We start from the raw sequence: 19730 nt of genomic DNA on the forward strand, positions 1-19730 counted from the left end.
TTAACAAATTAACAGCCGACGAGTTTAAAACTTTACATAACGTCCTATCCGAGTGTCCAGGTGTTTGTTATACGTGTATAGGAGAGCGAGGTGTTGCTGAAGGCTCCGGATTTCGGCACCCTTGGTCATAGATTTGGGGTTGAGGTGGGGGGCACAGAATTATGATATGAATATATATATATATATATATATATATATATATATAAAACTACAAAACAGACGTAAAGATAGGGGGCTTTGCACAATATAAACTTCTGAAGCAGCCCCCTCGTGATGGCACTGCTTTTAAGTGGGTTTTTATTATTTTAACTAAATTACATTAATGACTGAGTGCGGAGAATGTTTCACCCTCATAATGGAGGAATATTCAGGAGAAAAATAAATAAATCAAAAGCTGTGAAATACGACAATAAATGCATAATAACATTAAATGTAGGAGTTTGCATGTTCTCCGCGTGTCTGCGGGGTTTCCTCCCACAGTCCAAAGACATGCAGGTCAGGTGCTTTGGTGGCACTAAACTGCGTGTGTGAGTGAGTGTGTGTGTGCCCTGCGATGGACTGGCACCCTATTCTGTCTTGGATAGGCTCCAGCAGACCCCTGCAACACTGTTTGAAAAAGACTGACTGACATAAAGGAATAAAGAACAAGAGGCATATTTCGTGACCCATTTAATTATTTATACTTGCATTTCACGTTGTTATTATTTATTTAGTGTCACATTTCACAATACTTTTAGTTTATTTATTTGCATATTTATCCCTGCATCCATCCAGTTTCTAAACCCACTTTATCCTGTGCAGAGGCAGAGTCACAGAGAAGCTGAAGCCTATCCCAGGATGCATAAAGCACTTTTCTTTTCTTTGCCAATTAAATATCACATAAATCTCACTCGGCGGCACGGTGGCGCAGTGGGTAGAGCTGCTGCCTCGCAGTTGGGAGACCTGGAGACCTGGGTTCGCTTCCTGGGTCCTCCCTGCATGGAGTTTGCATGTTCTCCCCGTGTCCAAAGACATGCAGGTTAGGTGGATTGGCAATTCTAAATTGGCCCTAGTGTGTGCTTGGTGTGTTTGTGTGTGCCCTGCGGTGGGTTGGCACCCTGCCCGGGATTGGTTCCTGCCTTGTGCCCTGTGTTGGCTGGGATTGGCTCCAGCAGACCGCCGTGACCCTGTGTTCGGATTCAGCGGGTTGGAAAATGGATGGATGGATGGATAAATCTCACTCATCAGATACAATGTGCCACCTTTGCCAGTCAGTATGACCCCATGTACCCATGTTGGGCAGACTAAAAATGCAACTGAAATTTTAAAAAGACATCCATCTTGTCATAAAGTTATTACAGGGGTCCAGTGCCATTCAACCTGAGCATCACAGTGAAACCTGTTCATTAGATATGCCATCTTTGCCAGCCAATTTGACCCATGAACTCACATTGAGGCCAGGAAATCTCAGCTGTAACACAGAAAAGGAATCTTGTCACAAAGTTGTGAAATTAAGGGTGGTGAAATGCTGCACGACCCTCTACAGCGCCTGTTAAACATCAAAGTTAATCCTAGTCATTAAAAATGGGAATGTGACAAATGTGCCAGTCAATCTGTGGCAGGTAGTCACACTGGTCTGTGCTGAACTCATGTTCTCAAAGCTGAGACAACTCGGGTGGTCCGATGCCATTTTACCTTTTACAGTGCCCATTAAACATCACAGTTAACTTCCTTCATTGCCAAGTTTTGCCAGTCAGTCTGACCCATGTAACCGCCCTGGGACAGCAAAACTCAACTGCACTTTGACAAAGGTATTCACTCTTCTCTGAAAATTAGAGAGGGTCAACGGCATACAACCCTGTATAATGCCAGTCGAAGATCACATTGAAATCTGTGCATTAGATACATGGGAATAGGAAAAATGTGCCAGTCCGTTTGGCCCAGATACCCAAAGTTCAACTGCAGTTTAATAAAAGCATCTTTCTTTTCTCAAAACTAGTGTAGCCCAATGCCATCTAACCCTCTGCAGTGCCCATTAAACATCTAATTCCATTCACTAGATATGGGAATGTGCCAACAAATTGACTCATCTGTGAAAATGATGGCTGCCCAACATCACCTTAGCGCTTTACTGTGCCCATTAAACATCAGAGTACATCTTACTCATTAGAGTGTGCCAAGTTTATCACTGACCTCAGCAAAACTGAAGTGGCATTTAACAAAGGCGCCATTCTTGTTGCAAAACTTTAAAAATTAAGTTGGTCCAAGTTGACTGAACTCCTTTGTCTCAGGTAGAAAATGTGGAATACGATTTTTTTTCCCCCCCCCCAAATAAAGGGCCCATTTTAGTGACGCACGTGAATATCTTTTTATGCTGCCGAATATTTTGACTGGCTCTTAGTGTTAAATACGTAACTGCTTGGCACAAGTTGTGTGAATAAGAAACTGGATAAGAATAACTTCAGGCTCACTTGAAACGGTCACATTCTCCCCATATCTGTGTGGGCTTTACGCCAGACCTCCCGAGGACTCGCATGTGAGGTATATAGAGGGGTTCAATGGGCCCCCCCTGTGACGGATTAGCATCACAGCCTGGGCCGATGGCCCATGGACATTCACTAAATGTTGCTAGGGAAAACTCCGGTCCCCGAGACGTCCAGTTAGATCACAAACGCGCAACACCGAGGCGGCAGGTGAACCGGCGACCAAATCTTTAGCCGGTGTGAGACATGGCCGGACACCAGCAGACTGAGACCACATCTTTATCCAAAAGTACACGTTTATTTTCTCCAATTTGCACACAGCACACCTTTAACCTGGGCCTCTCTTTAAATGTCCGTGGGCCGCCTTTCCTCTCTCCACAGGAGCCTCGTCCTGCTCCCACTCCCTGATTGGAGGGAGGCGGCCCCTTTTATTCTCACCCGGATGTGCTCCAGGGGCCTGATGACATTCTTCCTGGTGTGGCGAAAGTGCTGCCCTTGCACCCGGAAGCACTCCGGGCATCCCTGGAAGGCTCTTCATCCATCTTCCCAGGTGTGGCGGCGTCCCCTGGCAGTGAGCCTCCTTGCTCCTCTCCCGTGGTCCTCTCCCGATCCAGGGCGGTTGTCCCCCTCGTGGCCCAGAGGACGAGTACGCCACCTCCCGGTCCTTCCAGGCGTCCCAGCTGGGTCTGTCCCCCAGCCGCTTGTGACACCGGTATATGTGGAGTAGGATCGCTGTCAAAAACAACTCCATCTCTCCACCTTTGTGGCACATGCATAGTAACAAAACTCAATTGTTCTTAGAGAATGCCTGGTGTGTCCCATGACGTATTTTTAACAGTTTGCTCACACTTGAGAATTGTGCTCGTAATTTTCAGAAGGAAGCGTAACGTTCAGTCCTATGGACCGTGTTAAGGACCTCATCGTGTGTAGTTGTTGTTAGTTGTTTAATTTGTGTATATTGTGCATCGCCGGGATTGTTTTGGTTCGTGTGGTTAGATTTCCTTTAGAATCGTTTAATACGTTTGTGAATTTCTGTTTTAATTGCGTTTGCTTTTTGTCTCTCTGAGGGAGTGCGTCTGAGTCGGGCCAAGGCTGGCTGCGTTCCTGTGATCCCCACCGAAAAAAAGAAATAAATCACCGCCTTTATGTGGTGTGAATATCAGCTGGGTTTTAGACCGCTACAAAATACGATCGCCGTCCAAAATAACTCCATCTTTCTATCTTTGCGGTACATGCGTGGTAACAAAAATCGTTTTTCACCTTCCTCGATAGCGAATGCCTTGTGCGTCCATGTTCACGCTTGAGAATTGAACTCGTGATTTTCAGAAGCGCAAGCGTAACTGACACGTGTGAAGTGTAAATTTGACTTCAATTATTACAAGAGGCCGGCACGGTGGCGCAGTGGGTAGCGTTGCTGCCTCGCAGTTAGGAGACCTGGGTTCGCTTCCCGGGTCCTCCCTGTGTGGAGTTTGCATGTTCTCCCCGTGTCTGCGTGGGTTTCCTCCCAGAGTCCAAAGACATGCCGGTTTGGTGGATTGGCGATTCTAAATTGTCCCCTAGTGTGTGCTTGGTGTGTGTGTCCTGCGGTGGGTTGGCGCCCTGCCCGGGATTGGTTCCTGCTTTGCGCCCTGTGTAGGCTGGGATTGGCTCCAGCAGACCCCCGTGATTCTGTGTTCGGATTCATCGGATTGGAAAATGGATGGATTATTACGAGTTCTTTCTGACAGCGACTTTACTCCATAGCGATGCCCCAATGTCACTACTGCTGGTTAGCTTGCCCTCATCAGAATGTCTGATTGGACGATACGACTGTAACCTTTCTCCAAGGGTTGTCTATGTCACCAACTGTCAATCCACAACACCACACTGAGCTTCATCTTCCTTTTGGTACGAACCACTTGACGTTTAGTTGCAGTGGTTACTGAGTGCAACTTGTCCTAATCATCTTTGGTGGAGCTAGTCGTTTGTTTAAATGGGTATTAATTATTTTTATGTTATTTAGGTTTACCATCTTTTTGATATTTTTTTCCTCCCTACCATTTTTGGGTTATTTTCTTGCGGCCATTTTGTTTACCATCTCTATGGATGTTGACACATTGTGTAACGTTACAATTACTGGACGGTATTTAACCCATGACTGACTGCTTAGTATGGACTTCAATTCCCAGCAACCCCAGAAGCGCTGTGCTCTACTGGGCTGCGTCAGCTTTGCCTGAAGGAAGAAACGTAATGAGGCCCTACTTATAAAAAGGAGCCGTAAGACACCGAAGGAGATCGCAATCGTCTGCGTCAATTTGTTTCAAACCCTTCACCCTCAATTGGATTACAGATACCACCATCTTGGATGGCATGAAACGTTTACTGTGATTTGGTTTGTTCAGATGAAACGACGCGTCGGGAAGGTGAAAGGTTGTTGTGCTGGAAGTGCGGAGCTGTCGTGTACGGCTGGTCTTCTTTTAAAATGGCCGAATCTCATAATATTAAGTGTTTTTTTGTTCAGAAATATGACACATGTAAACTATTTTACAATGTGTGTATGAGATTGCCAGACGCAGATCAGTACTCAACAACTGTCTCGGCTTGAAGAATTGACGTATTTGGTAAGTTTTTTAAGCTTTTCCTCCATGCCCCATAGCCCACAATGTAAAGCACCAGTGTGGGCAGGATTTTATATTTTTTAAATGCACAGAAAACAATTAACTGTAGAACACAATTTTGCTTGGTAAATGTGAACAAATAACCGAGCCGTGGAAACAGAAGAAGAAATCCTGAAATTATCCTTTGTGCCCCATTGAGGTGAGGCCTTTAACAGGCAGGCCTGGCCCCTATTGTCGTTTGTGAAGGCCTCACGCCCTTTTGCCATGTCCGAGACTCCCAATCAATGCAAAGATCATGGAATCCAAGAACACTTAAAAGGGGCAGCAATCACAAAAGAAACCTGCAGAAATATTAATGATGTGAAAAATAATAACACGCATTTAACAAAATTGAATATGGAGTGAAAGAGCATGAAGAAGGTGTGCTTTATGAACAACAAAATCTGTGACATTACCGGCCACTTTATTAGGTACACCTTGCTAATACCTGGTTGGACCCCCTTTTGCCTTCAGAACTTCTGTTATTCTCCATGGCATAGACTCAACAAGGTGCTGGAAACATTCCTCAGGGATTTTACTCCATATTGACATGACAGCATCACACAGTTTCTGCAGAATTGTCGGCTACATGTCCATGATGTGAATCTCCTGTTCCACCACATCCTGAAGGTGCTCTGCTGGATTGAGATCTGCCGACAGTGGAGGCCATTTGAGTCCAGTGAGCTCATCGTCATGTTCAGGAGACCAGTTTGAGATGATGTGAGCTTTGTGACATGGCACGTTATCCTGCTGGAAGGAGCCATCGGAAGATGGGGACACTGCGGTCATAAAGGGATGGACTTGGTCAGCAACAATACTCAGGTAGGCTGTGGCATTTAAATGATGCTCAGTTGGTACTAAGCAGACCAAAGTGTGCCAAGATATCCCCCACACCATTACACCACCACCAGCACCAGCCTGAACCGTTGATAAAAGGCATGATGGATCCCTGCTTTCATGTTGTTGACCCCACCATCTGAATGTCACAGCAGAAATCAAGACTCGTCAGACCAGGTGACATCTTTCCAGTCTTCTGTTGTCCAAAGTTGGTGAGCCCGTGTGAATTGTAGCCTCAGTTTCCTGTTCTTAGCTGACAGGAGTGGCACCCGGTGTGGTCTCCTGCTGCTGTAGCCCACCTACTCCAAGGTCTGACGTGTTGTGTGTGTTCAGAGCTGCTCTTCTGCACACCTCAGTTGTAATGAGTGCTTATCTGAGTTCCTGCTGCCTTTCTGTCAGCTCAGACCAGTCTGGCCATTCCCCTCTGACCTCTAGCCCATTTAACTGTCGCTCACTAATATTTTCTCTTTTTCGGACCACTCTGTAAACCCTGGAGATGGTTGTGTGTGAAAATCCCAGCAGATCAGCAGTTTGTGAAATACTCAAGAGGAGCCCGGCTGTCACCAATAGCCTTGTCACGTTCAGAGTCACTTCACATCACATTCTGATGTTCAGTTTAAACTTCAGCAGATGGTCTTGACGACATCCACAGGCCAAAATGCATTGAGTTGCTGCCACATGATTGTCTGATTAGATATTTTTGTTAAAAAGCCGTTGAACAGGTGTACCTAATAAAGTGGCCGGTGTGCGTATTCTTTCACCTCATTTTCAGTGTTTCTCTCGATGTGCTAAAGCATTAGAATTTTTTTCTGAAGCTTGGGGTTGGGAGGTTCAGTCATTGTAATTCTGGAGGGCTCTTTTCACCAATACATGAAAATGGGGCAAACACATCACCTCCATCATCAAGAAAGCCAGACAGTGATTGTTCTTTCTTGGCTAGCTTAAGAAGCTTGGCATATCAAGGCGGATGTTGTTCAATTTTGACTCAGCCATCATTGAAAGTCCTGTGACCTCCTCCGTCACCATGAGATTTCCTTCCGCCTCCTCTCTTTCTAAGAGTCAGTTGGAGCAGGTGATTTGTTCAGCTGAGAAAATCATTGGCTGTTGTCTCGAACATTAAAAGAGAGCAAGAAAGATTGCAGCGGACTCCAGCCACCCCAGCAGCCATCTGTTCATTAACTCTTTTAGGGCGGATGTCGAGTTTTGTCGACACAAGGGGTTGAGGGCAGATGTCGACTAAAGTCAAGGGCAGAGGGCGATAAAATCTTTAAACATTGACAAAACTCAGTTACGTTAGAGGTAGACCCCCTTTGCTGTTAGACTCGTTGACCTGACATCAGATCCCTGCATGTGTGTGAGTAGCGTAGAGTGAACAGCGTCTGGAAAGGCATCAACATCAGGCGAGTGAGCGAAGCGAATGTGCAAAGCAACATACTCCATGCGAAGGACTCATTTAGGGCCTTTGGTCGCGGGTTGACGCCTTTTGGGGCTCGCCATTGCATTCAAAGGGGATAGGGTCACATACATTTTACAGTTTAAGTGATGGGCATTGCTCCGCTGTGACTGTCGACTGCAAGTCCCCCCACTTCTGGCGCTAAGAACTGCAAAATTGGGTCTTCGAGAAACGAGCGTTTTAGGAACCATCGGTTTAGGGTCTCGCCCCTCTCTGCTTCATGTGATCCTCACATGAGGAGGGCTGCCAGTGAACCCGGGACCTCCGAGTCAGAACTGAATGCTTTCCCAGATTTGCTGAGAGAGCGGACTTGTTGACTTTTTCTGCAACTTGGAGGGTTTCATATTTCTCAGCAATGGAGTCTATCGGCCTTGCTAGCGTCTCCCTACACTCGCCGTCGTCTGGTTTTTAACAACAAATACGAAATATCTGAGTGACATCAGTCACACCCATGGGCACTCAGGATCATAAGGCGCCGTTGGTACTGGCAGGGGCTCAGGAGCCAGGGAATGAGGAGGAGATCCCAGTGATCCCAGTCCTTCAGCAAATTGCTGGTTTTGTTCTCCTACCTTCTTTTGAAAAGTGCAGCTCACATCTCGACCTTCTTAACATGAATGTCGTTTGTTTTTTTTTTTCTCTACAGAGAAGGATGCCGGATTGAGAACGTGCAGAAGAACATAAAATGCAGAAAGTACGCCTTCAACATGCTGCAGCTGATGGCCTTTCCAAAGTACTACCGGCCCCCGGAGGGGACCTACGGCAAGGTGGACTCTTGATGGGACGCCCGGTCTCCCAGATGGCACTTTTCTTTTCTCTGCCTGGCAGGCGAGTGTAAATGGACGTCAAGTGTTCGACACCAGTGGACGCCCCAAGGGAGAGCCGGGGGGCAACTGTGGGTTATTTGCTTGAGGAAAAGGCAAACCGAGGGGGTCACGTGATGTTTGCCGTTGCCTTTTTGGCCTCCCTGTTTTTTTATGAACGTTTTGTACAGTGGAAGTGTTGTTATTTAAAACAGAAATGTCAGCGGTGTGGTTGGCTTTTCGTGACGCTAACTGACAGATCCAGGGCCGCTGCCACCTTGTGTGACAGTCCACGTCATTAGTGCATTGTGCCAAGCTGGACGTCTGCTTTATTGAAGGTTGTCGGTGGCGGAGGACGTCTTACAATTCCAATTTGTGATGTTGTCACAATGTCACATCTCAGTGTGACTCATGGTAACTGTTGATAGATGGTTTAAAAGAATTTCAATAACTTTCAATAAACTTCGTCCCCACTGAACGGTACACACCTTACATAGCATGGCGTTAGATAGTCGGCACAACGTTTTAGAAGTTCAGGTTCTAATCCACCACGTCGTCACATCCCAGTTTGACCCGTCATCTCTTTCAGCAGACTGTTAAAATAATTTCGATACATTTTTTTTCGCTGGACATATTTAACATGTCCTTCCAATGCGTTTAAGGAAATAAAAGAAATTAATAGATAAACGACAGACAATCCCTTAGATTGAGAAGAGTGATACACAACGTGGGGTGAATTTTTCACTGATGCGAGAGTGTGGAATTTCAAGCTTCCTTAAATTTAGACTGAGTGATCGGACAATCCGAGCTTTTGCTGGTGCGTAACGCGTGTGTGTCGAGTGGTCACATGGCACGCTGCTCATAATCCGTCACGTATGAATACACGACAGCACTCGCACGCTCGACTCTCAGGCATGTCGAGGATCTTATGTCCAATCTCGATATCTGAGTGCGTGTAGACGTCGGTCCCATGGGCACTCGTCTCACAGATCAACTAGATCAGCGATTGTGGACGAGCTTTTTCCATTCCATGAAATTCCGATGTCTTCAATGCAATCGGCGAACAAGCGTCCTACCAAAAATGGGCTTAGCAGAGTCAGTCGGATCGAATTTAGTTGTTTTCAGTAAAACGGATTCAAAATTCCAAACAAATCTGAAGACTTCATAGGATGGCACATCTTTTGAAAAATTCAGGTTCCAATCTAAGTTGTCTGCCGGGCCGAGTGAGACTCTCACAATGTCACATCCCAGTATCAGTAGAATGCTAAAATGATTTCGATACATTTCTGAATTTTTTTTTTTAACGCGTCCTTCCGAGTTTTTCTTAAACTTTTTCTGTTCTCTCGACCCAATCTTGTCCTTATTTCTGTCTTTCAGACTATTGGGTGGGGTCCCCTCTTGGAGAGTAGCAGATGATCGACTTTGTGGGGTGGGGTGAGCCACTTAGAGACTCAGAGAGTTGCCCGTGATCTACATGGCAGGTGGGAGGTCCCCCCCCACTTCGAGAATCGCCACCCATCGTCATAACAGAGAGATGTCGATTGTTTAATCAACCCGCCGTGACATACTTCACAAACCTTAAGTGACTCATCATCCTTACATACAGTGGTGACTCGTGACCCTCTGCAACATAAACCGACGCACAGTTTAACAAACTCTGGTTTACGGATATCACACAATTCGCCGATTAATGACAGACCTCCCCATTGGAACGTTGATATGAGACGTGGCACGATTTTGTTTCATTCACACGGGTGTTCGCTCACAGGAATTTGAAGCATCATTAGTTTAGAGAGAGCAGTCAGACAATCCTGCTCTTGGCTGCCATACCGGTGGTGCGCGGTCACATGGTTTGTGCTCATAATCCCTCACGTACGAATAAAAGACGATAATCGAGGTTTTCGTGTGCCAGTGAGCGTGTAACCACAAGACGCGGATCATGGCTCGACAACTGTTATGGCGTGAAAAACAAACGAATTCGGGAAGTTTTTACGCTCCGTGCCCCATAGGGTTCATTATAAAACACCAGGACGTGCTCTGTAGATTTTTAAAATGTGTAAGAACTGCTTAAATTCACAACAAAATGTTGCATGTCAGACGCATACAAGACGGTGTTTGTAAAGTAATAACTTTGACTTGAAAATTCCAAACTGACCCCTGAAGTCTTTTAGGGCGGATTTGGTTTTTTTTTTTTTTGGTTTTTCCCCCCAGAGTTGAATATTTTTTTCCCAAAACGACGAAATCACAGAACAATCAAAACCAATCATGAATGGCAAATGTCAGAGCGGTGGATGTCGTCTGAGCCTCTACTGTAGCCCAGTGGCTCCCCGTCTCAGTCCTGCGGACCCCCCGTCACTGCAGGTTTTGTTCCCCCCCGTTTTCTCTTTTTCAATGACGTGAGCTCTTATTTATTGCCCATTTTCTGTGTTTTGGACTCAATGTATGAAACTAAGTTTGGTAAATTTGTATTAAGATGTGCTAAGCACTTGTATAGGACATGCGCCCTTTACTTTTTAACAATATTTCCATGCAGATTTCCGTTGTTCTTTTCCGGTTATTTTATTCCACGATTTACTAATTAGTGGGCCTGACGCTAAAGTAGGTGCAGCCTTCGATCATTCAGTGTGGTCTTCCCAGGGGTCTGCTCTTCTCCTTTTTAATGGTCGTCATTAGGATACAACAACAACATTTCTTTCTGTCGCACGTTTTCATACAAATGATGAGCTCAACGTGCTTTACAGGATGAAGAAAGAGAAAATAAATAAGAAAATAGAATTAGGGAACACTAATTAACATAGAATAAAAGTTAAGTGGTCCGACGGCTGGGGAGGACAGAAAAAAAACAAAAAAACTCCAGACGGCTGGAGAAAAAAATAAAATCTGTAGGGGGCCACGAGACCACCCAGCCCCCTCTAGGCATTCTACCTGACATCAATGACCTCACAGTCAGTCCTCATGGTGTTCAGAGTTCACGTGGAAGAACTTGATGATGACGGACATGTGGGTGGTCATCAATGTGGGGACATCACAGTGCTTTGATCAGGTGGTGGTGGTGCAGATCACAGATCATAGAAAACTGGAAAAAACAGAAGAAAAAGTAGGAGTTAAGTACAACAAAAGAAGCAAACTCCACAGAAAAAGACAAAATCATCTTCTTCTTTCGGCTGCTCCCGTTAGGGGTTGCCACAGCAGATCATCTTCTTCCATATCTTTCTGTCCTCGTCATCTTGCTGTGTCACACATCACCGTCATGTCCTCTCTCACCACATCCATAAACCTTCTCTTAGGCCTTCCTCTTCTCCTCTTCCCTGGCAGCTCTATCCTTAGCATCCTTCTCTCAATATACCCCTCATCTCTCCTCTGCACATGTCCAAACCAACGCAATCTCGCCTCTCTGACTTTGTCTCCCAACCGTCCAACTTAAGCTGATCCTCTAATGTCCTCATTTCTAATCCTGTCCATCCTCATCACACCCAATGCAGATCTTAGCATCTTTAACTCTGCCACCTCCAGCTCTGTCTCCTGTGCCACCGTCTCCAACCCATATAACATAGTTGGTCTCACTGGACCTTCCCTTCTACACCGTCTGTCACAAATCACTCCTGACACTCTTCTCCACCCGTTCCTCCCTGCCTGCACTCTCTTCTTCACTTCTCTTCCACAATCCCAACTACTCTGTACTGTTGATCCCAAGTAATTAAACTCCTCCATATTCACCGACTCTACTCCCCTCATCCTCACCATTCCACTAACTTCGCTCTCATTCACACAAATGTATTCTGTCTTGGTGGTCCTACTGACCTTCATTCCTCTCCTCTCATATCTCCACCTCTCCAGGGTCTCCTCAACCTGCAGGTCACAATGTCATCAGCAAACATCACAGTCCACGGGGAGTCCTGTCTAATCTCGTCTGTCCACCTGTCCATCACCATTGCAAATAAGAAAGGGCTCAGAGCCGATCCCTGATGTAATCCCACCTCCGTCACTCCAACCGCAGACCTCACCACAGTCACACTCCCCTCGTACATATCCTGTACAACTCTCACGTACTTCTCTGCCACTCCTGACTTCCTCATACAATACCACAGCTCCTCTCAGTCACCCTGTCATTTGCTTTCTTCAGATCCACAAAGACGCAATGCAACTCCTTGTGGCCTTCTCTCGACTTCTCCATCAACACCCTCAGAGCAAACATCACATCTGTGGTGGTCTTTCCTGACATGACACCATCCTGCTGCTCACTAATCATCACCTCACTTCTTAACTGAGCTTCCACTACTCTTTCCCATAACTTCATGCTGTGGCTCATCAGTTTTATCCCCCTGTAGTTACTACAGTCCTGCACGTCCCCCTTATTCTTAAATATCGGCACCAGTACACTTCTTCTCCACTCCTCAGGCATCCTCTCACTTTCCAAGATTCCATTAAACAATCTGGTTAAAAACTCCACTGCTATTTCTCCTAAACACCTCCATGCTTCCACAGGTATGTCATCTGGACCAACGGCTTTTCCATTCTTCATCCTCTTCATCGCTGTCCTTACTTCCTCCTTGCTAATCCATTGCACTTCCTGATTCACTATCTCCACATCATCCAACCTCTTCTCTCTCTCATTCTCTTCATTCATCAGCTTCTCAAAGTACTCTTTCCATCTGCTCAACAGGTCCTCCTCCCTTGCGAGTACGTTTCCATCTTTATCCTTTATCACCCTAACGTGCTGCACATCTTTCTCATCTTGGCCCGTCTCTGTAGCTCACCGGTCATTTCTCCCTCCTTGGTGTTCCACCTCTCATACATCTCATCATACACCTTTTCTTTAGCCTTCGCCACCTCTCTCTTCACCTTGCGCCTTATCTCCTTGTACTCTTGTCTACTTTCTGCATCTCTCTGACTATCCCACTTCTTCACCATCCTCTTCCTCTGTATACTCTCCTGTATTTCCTCATTCCACCACCAGGTTTCCTTTTCCTCCTTCCTCTGTCCAGATGTCACGCCAAGCACCCTTCTTGCTGTCCCCCTTACTACATCTGCTGTAGTTTCCCTGCTGTCTTAATTCTTCACTGCCACCCAGTGTCTGTCTCACCTTCTCCCTAAACTGAACCTTGCAGTCTTCCTTTTTCATCTTCCACCATTTGATCCTTGGCTCTGCCCTCACTCTGTTCCTCTTCTTGATCTCCAGTGTCATCCTACAGACCACCATCCTATGCTGATTAACTACACTTTCTCCTGCCACTTCTTTGCAGTCTTCAGTCTCCTTCAGATTGACTCTTTTGCATAGGATGTCATCTACCTGTGTGACTCTTCCTCCACTCTTGTACGTCACCCTATGTTCCTCCCTCTTCTTAAAATACGTATTCACCACAGCCATGTCCATCCTTTTGACAAAATCCTCTACCCTCTGACCTTCTTCATTCCTCTCCTTGACACCATACCTACCCATCACCTCCTCGTCTCCTCTGTTCCCTTCACCAACATGTCCATTGAAATCCGCTCCAATCACCACTTTCTGTCCCTTCGGTACACTGATCATCACTTCATCTAACTCACTCCAAAAATCTTCTCTCTCACCCATTGCACACCCAACTTGCGGTGCATATGCACTAAGAACATTCATCATCACACCTCCAGTTTCAGCTTCATCATCCTCACTCTGCCTGACACTCTTTTCACCTCCAGGACACTCTTGACGTGACCGTCGTCATCAAGTTCTTCCATGAGAGCCCTGAATACCATGAGGACTGACTGACAGGTCATTTATGTCAGGTAGAATGCCCAGAGGGTGCTGGGTGGTCTCGTGGCCTCGGACCCCCTGCAGATTTTATTTTTTTCTCCAGCCGTCTGGAGTTTTTTTGGTTTTTTTTTCTGTCCTCCCTGGCCATCAGACCTTACTCTTATTTTATGTTAATTAGTGTTCTCTTATTTTAATTCTTATTTTGTCTTTTTTTCTCTTTCTTCATCATGTAAAGCACTTTGAGCTCCATTATTTGTATGAAGATGTGCGACAGAAATAAATGTTGTTGTTGTTGACATGCTGTTCCTTCAGAGTAACTCCTACTCCATTTCTCCTCCCATCCACACCATGATAGACAATCTGAATCCCCCTGGCCTTACTCCCCTTCCATTTAGTCTCTTGCACCTTCCTTCTCTCCATCATGTCGGCTAACTCTCCCCCCTTGCCAGTCATACTGCCAACATTCACAGTTCCTACCCTCAGTTCCACTCTCTTTACCTTCCTCTTCTCCTCCTGCCTCTGGACACGTCTCCACCCTTTTCTTCTCCTTCTTCTTCGGCCAACAGTAGAAATACTTCTAAATATTTTATACTAGCTGTGTAAGCCCGGGGTCCTAGAAACTGTTGAAATCGTCAGAAAAATAACTGAAATGTCGAGATGTCCGGTAATTGAAAGGAACTCCACTGGGCGATGTTAGCGGCTGAGCGACTTTGTCTTCTTCAGAGGTTTCGTTTTGCCGATGTGCTCGCATCGCTTGTGTATCCTCGGAGTTTGTAGCCCTTACCCCGACTCCACCGCTCACTTCCGCGCCAGACGGACGGACAGACAGTGACACACACACACACACACACATTGCCACACGTAGACGTTTATATACAAGTTTAAAATTCAAACCTTGTGCTGTTCTGAATGTAGAACAATAAAGCCCAGCTCATTAAATGAGAACAATTATTACGACGGATTGCCACAGAGGGTCCCCAGGACTGAGTTTGAGGACCCCCTGCTGAAGACTCTGGGGTGTCCCGTCCATATCACCCCCCTGAGATGTGGTAGAGCTTGAAACACGGCTCGGCCTACCTGTTGGTCTCGTCAGGCGTTAGCCGAAAGGCAGCTTCAGGAAAGAGCAGCCTGAAGTGGTCCAGTGGCCAGTAATCCATCGAGACCACCAGTAGTCATCTTGACGTCTGGGTATTCCTCCGGACCCTCACTGGAGGCGCATCAGTGCAGGTACCTCACTCCCCTGTGCGATCTCCAGATCACTCGCATTAAAATCCGAGTCCGACTCCGCGAGAACACGTAAAAAACGTCACCCACGTGGTATTTGGCTCTCAGCAGATGCGGGTGCCGTTTTTGTTTGCTCTTCGCTTCTCACGCACGCTTAAGGCTTAGACGTCAAGTCGCCGAGTCTGACGTTCCTCCTAACAACGAGAGTCTACCTCTAACATGACGGCGAGTTTGGTCGGCGTTTACAGCCAATTATCGCCCTCCGCTCCTGAATATCGACTTTGGTCAACGTCAGCCCTCAGGGTTTGTGTGTCAGATTAACGACGACACCCGCCCTAAAGAGTTAAGAAACATTTCTAACAAATGAGCACAAGATGGCGCTTTAGCAATTAGTGTGGACGGGACTTGGATACAAGTGGGGGGTGCGGGGGGCAAACTCACCAAAAATGGTGAATTAAAAGTAAAACAGCACAGGAAATGTATGAATTTAACCCTTAAACTGCCACATACTTGGGGGTTCATGCAAACCAACCCCCCCCCAGACGCCAGATACGTTTTTGCTGCACTTTTTAAGTAAACATCACAATTCACAAAGAAAAAGTGACATTTGAATGGAAAACATTTATATTATTCCTGCAAAGAGCCTCACAATTACTGCGACTCTCTGATCATTTTACACTCCGCCACTGAACTGTAAAATCTACTGCAACAATCGATTATTATATGGACAAGGGGCAAGCGACGCCATGGATGAAATTCAGTAAGTCGCCGACTGCACTTGAACTGGCAGCACGTGGGCACACAGAGTTCGACGCTCACAGGCTCAATCCCAGGGACAGTGACACTGTAGGGGGGCGCCAGTGGTCCTCAGCTGGCTGCTCAATAAATGTGTGCCATGGACTGATCAGCTCCAGCATGCTGGCAAATTGCACTGGGATGCGACTATGGTCGGTTGTGGCGGTTTAAGGGTTAAAGAATTTTCAGCCAAATTCCTGCCATCGCAGACTAAGGGGGTACCCACACTGGCAGTTCATTCCGTGCCCGAGTCCATTTGTCTTCATGTAATCCCCCAAAGTCTCATTCGTTTGACTAGTGGGATCGCTCCGTGCCAGGCCAACCGTACCACCCTGTGCCCTAGGGGTGGGCCCGACTCAGTGAGTGGCACTCAGGAACAGTGTGATCGCTAAACGTCTCCGAGGACAGAAAACCGACGTGACGTGAAGTCGAGAGCGCAATTCTCACTTCACTCGACGCCATTTGAGTTACAAAGCGATTGTTATCCTCGCCTCACACGTGAACGTGAATTGGAGTTGGCAAGACAAGCGGCACTCCTGCCTTGTGCCCTGTGTTGGCTGGGACGGGCTCCAGCAGACCCCCCGTGACCCTGTGTTTGGATTCAGCGGGTTGGAAAATGGATGGAAGACAAGCGGCACATTTCCTCCCTTAACGTCATTTGTCTCCGTAAAAATCTTCTCACACGCGCGGCACGAATGACAACATTTCTTTCTGTTGCACATTTTCATATAAATGATGAGCTCAAAGCGCTTTACAGGATAAAGAAAGAGAAAAAAGACAAAATAAATAGAATTAGGGAACACTAAGTAACGTAGAAGGGTGGCACAGTGGGTAGCGCTGGGACCTGGGTCCACTTCCCGGGTTCTCCCCGTGTCTGCGTGGGTTTCCTCCCACAGTCCAAAGACATGCAGGTCAGGGGCACTGGCGATTCTAAATTGTCCCTAGTGTGTGTGTGCCCTGCGGTGGGCTGGCGCCCTGCCCGGGGTTTGTATCCTGCTGGCATTGGCTCCAGCAGACCCCTGTGACCCTGTAGTTAGGATATAGCGGGTTGGATAATGGATGGATGGATGGGTAATTAACATAGAATAAAAGTAAGGTGGTCCGATGGCCAGGGAGGACAGAAAAAACAAAAAATAAATAAATAAATAAAATCTGCAGGGGGCCACGAGACCACCATGACCACCATGCCCCCTCCCCCCCCCACATTCTACCTGACACCAATGACCTCACAGTCAGTCCTCATGGTGTTCAGGGTTCACATGGAAGAACTTGATGATGACGGTCACGGGGACTTCTGGTCTTCAATCCATCAATGGAGGGACATCACGGTGCTTTGATCAGGTGGTGGGGGCGCAGATTGGCATCACAGAAAACCATAAAAAGAACAGAAGAGAAAGTAGGGGTTAGTACGGATTACAGAGCCACCAGGAATGATATTGATAATTAAATGAACATACAGAGCATCAGGATTAAACTGAGATGAAGCTGTGAGAGTTGTTAGCAGTAGAATGACAGCAGCAGGCAGCGCGGTAAGAGGGGCGAGTGCCACCCTGCCCTACACGTCTCCAAAAGAGCCACACAATAAGGGACATTTGTTTTGCCGGATTTTGGTTTGGTTTTACACAAAGTCACACGGTGATGACGAATGCGGGCCCGAGGTCAGAACGTTAAGCACAGGGTGAGTTCAGGCCTGGGGGGGTGACGACAATCAGGCTTATGCACAATATGGAACAAATGGGCCTACTGGGAGGGAGTACACCCAAAAAAAAAAAAAAAAAAAAGATTGACAAACTCGGTCAGGGAAGAAGTCGACCAAAGTCCACATGGAGGGTTAGAAGGCTGCAACAGTGACAGTGACAGTGACGTCCCTCCATGGTGGATCAGCTGGTTTCCCACACTAGAGGGCAGCAGAGACTGTGAAATGAACGGCGGCTCGCGTACCGTCAGAACAAAAACCTGCAGCCACCGTGGCCCCCCAGGACCCACTTTGCCCACCGCTGTCCCTTAGGGTGCGACTCAAATCACAGTGACACTCGAGTGGCCGTCACCGTAGCCCTGGTATGACTGTCATGGTCAGAGGTGAACCCCCCCCCCATGTACTTCACCGAGAAAGGAAATTCAATCCCAGCAACAGAACAGAGCAGAACTGGGAAACGGGGCTTACTTATTATTATTCATGAGGAGTTCATTAATTATTCATGATTAGTTCATTAATTATTCATGAGGAGTTTATTATTCAAAAGCGAGTCCCACAAACAGAATCACAGCGAGGGTGGCAGTTCACACCATACAACTGGCAGTGCCCAGCAGTCCTGAGCGCAGGCGCAGATCTTTAGCACATCGACCCCCCCCCCCCCATACCCCCCAAGTAACTCGCACTAAAGGAGATCGAGGGTCCGCACCACAGTCCTCCCTGCGTGGCGAGCACATCGAGAAGTGAGCAAAGCGCCATATAAATGTAAAGAATCACGAAGTCCTCTTTGTCGCGGCTCAAATCCTTCACCCCCCCCGCCCGTGATTCTGAACGGACAGACAGACGGAGTTACGGAGCGAGCGGCCATCTTAAGGGTCGAGCCGCAGGAAGGCTGCCACCTCCAGAATTTAAAACAGAATTGGGTTGAAAAATACTTGTGAGTATCAAAGAGAGCACTGCGGACCACCATCCACGAAAGTCGAATGCGTGTGGGACGACGCCCATACCGGTGGTCTGCATGCGTTTGGAGTTTTGTTTTTAATAAGCTAATGAGAGAAAAAGAATAAAAATAACGTTGTGGCGTCACGAGGGGTGTAGGCCTCATTCAGGGGGCAGTCAGAGGGGTTTTAGGGTAAAGAGTTTTAATGAGAAGACGCCCGGCTGGCAGCCACTCGAATCTCGATGGACGCTACAGAGTGGCACAACGGCGACACCTGCAGGACAGTCAGAGGGGGACACTCACGGCCACCACACATCACACACTTGTGTTTCACTGGGATGGCTTGGCAGCCACACAGACCCACTCGCACTTACACACACACATCGTGTTTTATTTCAGTCACAGGTGGGTCACGCAGTTAAGTTTTCTTTTCCATCAAATGCTTTAAAGTTCATTTCATTGACTGGCCGGCCATCCCAGGTGTCATTTAGGACCCCAGCCCAGAGGGGGCGCCCGTCCAGTGTGTGTAGTTTACTGGTCGACTTGAGGTTGTTAAACTCGAAAGATCTTAAAAAAAAAAAAAAAAAATACAAAAAAGCCACAAAGGAATATTAAAAAGGGCGGTGGGGGGGGGGGGGGGTTAAAAAAAAAAATTTTGTGTAATTCCCATTCGCCGGGCACATCGCCGAACTCGCATCACGAAGGCACTTGGGCTCGGACTTCAACCCCTCAGGGCGCCAGACTCGGGTTTCATTCTGTCGGCTCACACAAGCAGTGTTTGTTTGTGTTTGTTTGTTTGTTTGTTTGTTTACATGTTGTCTAATTTTAGACTTTTCTTTTGATTTTCTCCGTCTGTACAGTTTTGTGATTTTTTTTTTTTGTTCTCACTTTTTATTTAAGTAGAATTAAAGATGGACATTTTTCATTCTTGTTTTCTTGCCTTTTTCATGTGTGTGAGAAGTCAACATTAATAGAAAATGGCATTTAAAGCTGGGGGGGGTCACTCAGACAGACAGACAGACAGGGGGCGCTGTGGCGTGCGTCCCATTAATACAATGCAGGGGGGCGGCCAACGTAGACAGACACACAGCTGACGTTTATTTGGTGGGAGACGTCCCCCCCTATCGCCCCCCCCCAGAGCAGCAGCACCGTACAATCA

General features: G+C 46.9%; 2 protein-coding genes across 2 annotated transcripts in view; one reads left to right on the top strand and one right to left on the bottom strand.

The window, feature by feature from the left end:
- inpp4b (inositol polyphosphate-4-phosphatase type II B) overlaps positions 1-8895 on the top strand; it is a 533162-nt gene extending 524267 nt beyond the window's left edge. Inside the window, exon 22 of the mRNA XM_051928130.1 lies at positions 8032-8895. Within this exon, the coding sequence (XP_051784090.1) occupies positions 8032-8164 (133 nt within the window). The 3' untranslated portion in view covers positions 8165-8895. The remainder of the gene's footprint in view (positions 1-8031) is intronic.
- Positions 1-19730, bottom strand: part of LOC114652371 (interleukin-15-like) — a 523178-nt gene that overhangs the window by 363165 nt on the left and 140283 nt on the right. The gene's annotated exons all lie outside the window — the stretch shown is intronic.

The sequence above is a fragment of the Erpetoichthys calabaricus genome, chromosome 5, assembly GCF_900747795.2.
Source record: "Erpetoichthys calabaricus chromosome 5, fErpCal1.3, whole genome shotgun sequence".
Taxonomy (NCBI): Eukaryota; Metazoa; Chordata; class Cladistia; order Polypteriformes; family Polypteridae; genus Erpetoichthys; species Erpetoichthys calabaricus.